General features: G+C 36.8%; 1 protein-coding gene across 1 annotated transcript in view; it reads left to right on the forward strand.

Annotated features, from left to right (window-relative positions):
- Positions 1-5,678, forward strand: part of nr6a1a (nuclear receptor subfamily 6, group A, member 1a) — a 36,547-nt gene extending 30,869 nt beyond the window's left edge. The window contains exons 7-9 of the mRNA XM_067394098.1: positions 1,320-1,441; positions 4,278-4,430; positions 4,543-5,678. Coding sequence (XP_067250199.1) covers positions 1,320-1,441; positions 4,278-4,430; positions 4,543-4,679 — 412 coding nt within the window. The 3' untranslated portion in view covers positions 4,680-5,678. The remainder of the gene's footprint in view (positions 1-1,319; positions 1,442-4,277; positions 4,431-4,542) is intronic.
- The last annotated feature ends 853 nt before the right edge of the window (positions 5,679-6,531 follow it).

Below are 6,531 nucleotides of genomic sequence, written 5' to 3' on the forward strand. Positions count from 1 at the left end.
TACTATCTTACATACTTTTGATGTCATATCTTTGTTTGTTATTATAATTAAGGCCTTTGGACAGAAAAAAATTACCCATCACGTCATAATATATATGTATGTATTCAATTTTTAAAGTCTCTAATGCTCACATTTGATAAAAAATACTGCAAAAAATATTATTATTATAATTTTTTTTTACAATTTAAATAGCTGTTTTGTATGTGAATATACAGTAAACTGTCATTTATTGCTGTGATCAAAGCTGAATTTTCAGCATCATTACTCCAGTCTTCAGTGTCACATGATCCTTCAGAAATCATTCTGATATGATGATTTGATGCTCAAGAAACATTTCTGATTATTGTCAATGTTGAAAACCATGATTATATGTGTATATATGTATATCTGTGATAAACAGAAAGTTCAAAACAACAGCATTTATTTGAAATAGAAATATTTTGTAACTTTATAAGCGTCTTTACATTTTGGTCTTGTTGGTTTTGGTCTAATTCCATGTCCCTAGCCCTGCTCCACATACCTGTATCCTGAAGAATGAAATACTAGTGCTGACGTGGAGCAGGGGAGTGTGTGTGGTGTGTGTAAATAAGTCTGCGATCACCTGACCTCTGAACCTCCTCTTCTTGATCTCCGGGCTAGATTTACTGTTGCATGCTGGGCAGAAATGCAGGGTATGAGGTCTGAGGTAGTGAAACATTCGCTTTTAACGGGGCAGGTACACGCTGAAGGTCATGACTTACTTTTAGGGAGCGAGTTCAAAGCGACTGCAGTAAGTAAAGGAGAGCGGCAGATATACTAGAGACCGATCAGATTCAGAAAAGTACTGTAATGAATGCTGGGAAGAGACTGAATGGAGATGGGTACGTCATGGCAAATAATTTAGCGCTGTGCTTTATCGCTAAAAACATTATTCCACCGTTCATGTGGTCTCCCACTCAAACATATTCTTATTATCTCATTAGTAACATAAATTAAGCTCATAAACTCTGCTTTAATGGTTGTGCACACATGGAAGCACATGGTATCAGATGATAAGATCAACGTTTCTCAGAAACAGCTTTATTAAAACTCTCATGTCACCTCTTGTGAGAAGAAGCTTTACTCTAGTGTGTATCATGGTGTGTTCAGCATTAAAATCATCAACAAATATGATTTTGTGTAGCGATTGATCTGTGGTATTCATGCTTGAGATATTGTTCTGATCAATCAATGCTGTCGATAAAAATGGGACCTTCTTGATGCAACTGTGAGGTCAGCTGTGAAATCTATAGTTGACTGATGGATTGTGTGTGTGTGTGTGTGTGTGTGTGTGTGTGTAGTTTCAGTGAGGATGGGATGGAGGTGATGGAGAAGCTGATCTATCTGTTCCGTAAGTTCCATCAGTTGAAGGTCAGCAATGAGGAATATGCCTGCATGAAGGCCATCAACTTCCTCAACCAAGGTAAAACAGCACTCGGATGCATTCATTTGCATTTATATTATAATTAGTGTTGTTGATTTTATGTGTTGACTTAATTAATTAGTTATGGGGAAAAGAACATGTTAAAATTATTACTGCAGTTAGAATGACCCTAAAATTCAAGATATTGGTGCAAAAAATGCCCCTGTATGAGTTTTTGTCTCGTTTTCATATCATATGATAGTTAAAGCAATATCACGTCATGCACAAAATCACAGTGTGTTTTTGTCCCAAATAACACGAATGCAAATTTGATATTGATTTTATAAACCAGTTCAATAAATAAGTTAATATTGTGTTATATTTTAGACACAGTATTTTCTATTTCTGCTTAATTTGCTAAAGAAAATATTACCTATGAAGCCAGAGCAACAGTGTTTTGTTTCAGAATTAATCCACATTTTGAATAAATCATATGAATAAATGACTCATTTTTTTGCGTGTATGCTAGTGTACACACACAGTCGAATGCACAGCCTTGCAAAGTATACTTCACTTGACTCGTATATGTACACAGGCGTTTGACGCATGTGCAGTTTTAAGCAATCTCTCGCCACGAGTTAAAACCCATGTAAACATCTTTGCATTCTTTCATGCTAGAGTTAAACAAATAAGGGTACTTTCTAACCTCTTCACACAATCTCTCGTCTATATAGGCCTCCATCGTCGCTGTAGCTTGCATGCGTCTGTTCTTTTTGTGCAGTTTTTCTTTGTGAATCGACGCCCCCAGGACACGGCTGCCACCTTGTGGATAAACTAATTACTGCAAAAACATTAAATGCACATGTGTGACTGGTTACAAAAATCCGGCAGGATGCACACAGTACGCGCATACTCTTCTGATGACAAAATTAAGTGAACTATACTTTGGGCTTTACTCATTAAGGCATTTACTGCCACCTACTGGCAGCTTTAGTTTCTCATTTAGAGAATCATTTCTTTAAAAAAACATATTTACATATTAATCAAAAACTCATTAACGGTATAGTTTAAAAAAATTAAATTCTGTCATCATTTACTCACCCTCATGGCCATTGAAGCTTAAAAGTTTTTGTGCAATAAATTCTATGTTGAATAAAAAAATATAAATATATTTCTTTCTAAAGCTGCTTTTTGTAATATCTGTTTGATGCTTTTTGCATTTAACACAATAATGACTTTAAATGATCTTTTGGGGGTAATTTCTCAGCCATACACAGGCATTCAACGAATGCGCAGTTTTGAGCAGTCTCTCGCCACGGGTTTCAACCAGGGTTGGGGAGTAACAGAATACATGTAAAGGCATTACGTAATCAGGATACAAAAATCCAGTAACAGTAATTACTGGAACGCTTTCAATTCATGGAAATTTTGCTGCTATTTTGTTTTCAAAGAAGACAATGCAAACAACATGGTTGTACAGTGTAAACTCTGCCTTCCAGCTATGAAAACACTTTCTTTATCAAAGGACTAAAAAAATAACTTGTAATGCCATACTGTAGCCACTAGATGTCTGTATAGCTCTTTACATATATATATATGTAATTTCTAAATGAGACATGATTGCTTAGTTTTAAAGGTTTTCATAGATTTTAAAAGTAACCAAAATGCTAAACATTAAAATTAAAGCAGAACAAACATGAACGGAAATGTTTGATCTGAGCTTGTTCACTTGGTTATGATCTGATGTCACTTTTATATTATTAAGCTCTAAATAACAACAACGATAATAATATTGCAATAGATAATTTATCAGATTTTTAAAATATTTCTATTCTTGAGACCCATTCAAAAGTGTGGAATGTGTAACATTTAAAAACTTTCAGAAATTGAGAAGAAATAATTAAATTAAATTTTAAAATGCAATTTCTTTCTTTCTTTCTTTCTGATCAGATATCTACTACTGAAAACTTTTTTATGAAGTAATTTGTAACTGTAACGGGATACATTTTTAAAGTAACCCTCCCAAGTCTGGTTACAACCCATGTAAACATCTTTGTATTCTTTCATGCTAGAGTTGTACAAATGAGGCTAATTTTTTAACCTCTTAATACAGTCTCTCGTCTATGTAGGCCTCCATCGTCGCTGTAGCTCGCATGTGTTCCGGTCTGTTCTTTTTACGCAGTTTTTCTTTGACTACCTTGTGAATCGACGCCCCCAGGGCACGGCTGCCACCTTGTGGATAAACTAATTACTGCAAAAAAAATTAAATGCGTATGTGCAACCTGCACGTACAAAGTACATGCAGTTACAAAAATCCGGCGGTGCGCATACTCTTCTGATGATGAAATTCGCGTCACGCACGGCACTACGCTGACCCTCGCTTACGCGTAAAAAGTAAAATGAAACTACTGTCATCATTTACTCACCATCATGGCCACTAAAGCTGAAAAGTTGATGTGTAATAAAATCTATGTTGAATTAAAAAATAGATGTATCTTATTTCTTTCTAAAGCTACTTTTTGTAATGTCTATTTGAAGCTTTTCTCATTTAACACAATAATGACTTTAAATTAACTTTTGGGGGTAATATTTCAGCCAAATTAGATATGCAATAAATTTGTGATTAATTTGATATATTTTTATCCCTTCACAGCCCTAACAATAGACCTTATATAAACAAATTGTGTGCTAAAGTTCTTCTGGGATGTGCTGATTATTGATCCTTCCTTATGATGTTGCATGAGAATTCATCCAGATCTTCTATTTACTGCATGAGAATCAACAATAATAGAGCCGTAATATCAAAATGCCACGAAACAAAAAAGCATTTAGTGTTTTTCAAATGTTTGATTTTCATATATTTCCAGCATTGTGATATTTCTTTATATTTGTCTAGATATCCGTGGCCTGACCAATGTGACCCAGCTGGAGCAGTTGAACAAACGTTACTGGTACGTTTGTCAGGATTACACCGAGTACAAGTACCCTCACCAGCCCAAACGCTTTCCCGAGATTATGATGTGTCTGCCAGAGATCCGCTGCATTGCAGGTAAATCCAGAAGTCCGAGAGATGACGTATTTTTCATTTATTTCATAAATAAGATTTGTAAAGGCATCAATTTAGCGGTCACAAACTCAGCTGTTCTCCCCTCGTATTTCAGGGAAGTTGGTCAACATCCCTTTGGAGCAGCTCCCCCTGCTGTTTAAGGCAGTATTGCACTCCTGTAAGTCAAGTCTGAGCAGCTACAGGACAGGCTCCTCCCCCTGTGTGACAAAGGGCACCGCCCCTGCCAACTAGCCCCTCCCTCGCCTCCCTCGAAAACACCCTCCCCATCTATTGCACGGGGGCGGGGTGTTATAATTGGGGGTGGGGCTCCCGGTACCCTCCTCCTCCTCCTCTCATGAATGTGATAAGAAACTATTTTATGCATTTTGTTTAGATTAGTGTTGTATTTTCTCTCTATTTATTACCAGACAGAGCTGAATGTATGTTGATCCACACTGTGCACATGCTCCTTTTCAAATGAAAATGCACAAAAAGTGCAGTGGATTTCACACGCTTCAGTCCAACTGCGATATGTGACGTGTAACCACTGATCGGATTAGATCTACTGCTTGGTTTTATTTTATACTTCGGGTGCTGATAGGGACAGATAAGTATGAAAGGACTTGTTTTATTGAAAGACTACCTCAGGAAGAAACCCTTTCGCGTACTCTCTCTCTGTTTTGCGACGCTCCGGGCCGCTCGGGAGTTAACGTCGACGCTTTGCCTCGAGTTTGAGGCCGTCTTGTCATTTCTGCGGTTGTCAGACACACGCTCGGTAGTCACATAACCTCCTAACACGTGGTTTTATCCTCCTGTGCAAGGCCGCGATGGAGAGCGTGATTGTTTACACAAAAGAGAGGTGTACGCGTAGGTTTCACAATCATAGGCTGAGGACGAAGTGAGGATTTTACTTGACAACAGAATGTGTTGTTAATATTGTTTATGTTGATTTATTTCTTTCTTTTATTGTTTTGACCAAAGTGTTATGCAAATTTGGAGGGAAGTAAGCCCTGCTCGGCTCACCCTTGTTGAAAATACGAGAGGCTTCTGGGGAGAATAGCGGCGTCCAACATCAACACTACAAAAAAACAAAACATAATGACTTTTTTATTTAGTATTTTTGTGTTGTTTTCCAGTACAAATATCTAAACATTCTTAGATCAAGATGCATGTACTTCAGAAGCAAAATGACTGGAAAGTGTACTAAAATGAAGTGTGTTTAAGCCTGAACGAAAGAAACAATATCTGTCAGTGGGGTCAGAAAAATCACCTTTTTCTTTTTGACCCCATTGGCAGATTTTTTTTTTTTCATGAACTCACTTAAAGGATTAGTTCACTTCAGAATTAAAATTTCCTGATAATTTACTCACCCTCATGTCATCTAAGATGTCATCTCTTTCTTTCTTCAGTCGAAAAGAAATTAAGGTTTTTGAGGAAAACATTCCAGGATTTTTCTCCATATAATGATCTTCAATGGGCACCAAAAGGTTGAAGGTCAAAATGTCAGTTTCAGTGCAGCTTCAAAGAGCTTTAAACGATCCCAGACGAGGAATAAGAGTTTTATCTAGAGAAACCATCAGTACGCTTTGTAAACACGGATCTGGATCGGTACTTCCGCCTGTCACGTGACCATTCCAACGTGATTACATCGCAGTGCAAGATGAGCATTTGTGGTTAAAAAGTATATAATTTTTAATTTTTTTAGAAAATAGCCAAAGACTCTTATTCCTCATCTGGGATCATGTAGAGCTCTTTGAAGCTGCACTCAAACTGACATTTGGACCTTCAACTGTTTGGTGCCCATTGAAGTCCACTATATGGAGAATAATCCTGGAATGTTTTCATCATTTCTTTTCGACTGAAGAAAGAAAGACATGAACATCATGGATGACATGGGGGTGAGTAAATTATCAGGAAATTTGAATTCTGAAGTCAACTAATCCTTTAATTTTGATATATATTTTCACAGAAGCAAGACTTTATCATCTTGCTTGTGTTTTGATTTAAGAATGTTTGCACTGGAAAACAAGTCAAAAATACTAATTAGGAAACTCATTTTTTTTACAGTTGAAACGGCACACTTCACACGGTTTGCACTCTGTGA

Source organism: Chanodichthys erythropterus, chromosome 9, assembly GCF_024489055.1.
Source record: "Chanodichthys erythropterus isolate Z2021 chromosome 9, ASM2448905v1, whole genome shotgun sequence".
NCBI lineage: Eukaryota > Metazoa > Chordata > Actinopteri > Cypriniformes > Xenocyprididae > Chanodichthys > Chanodichthys erythropterus.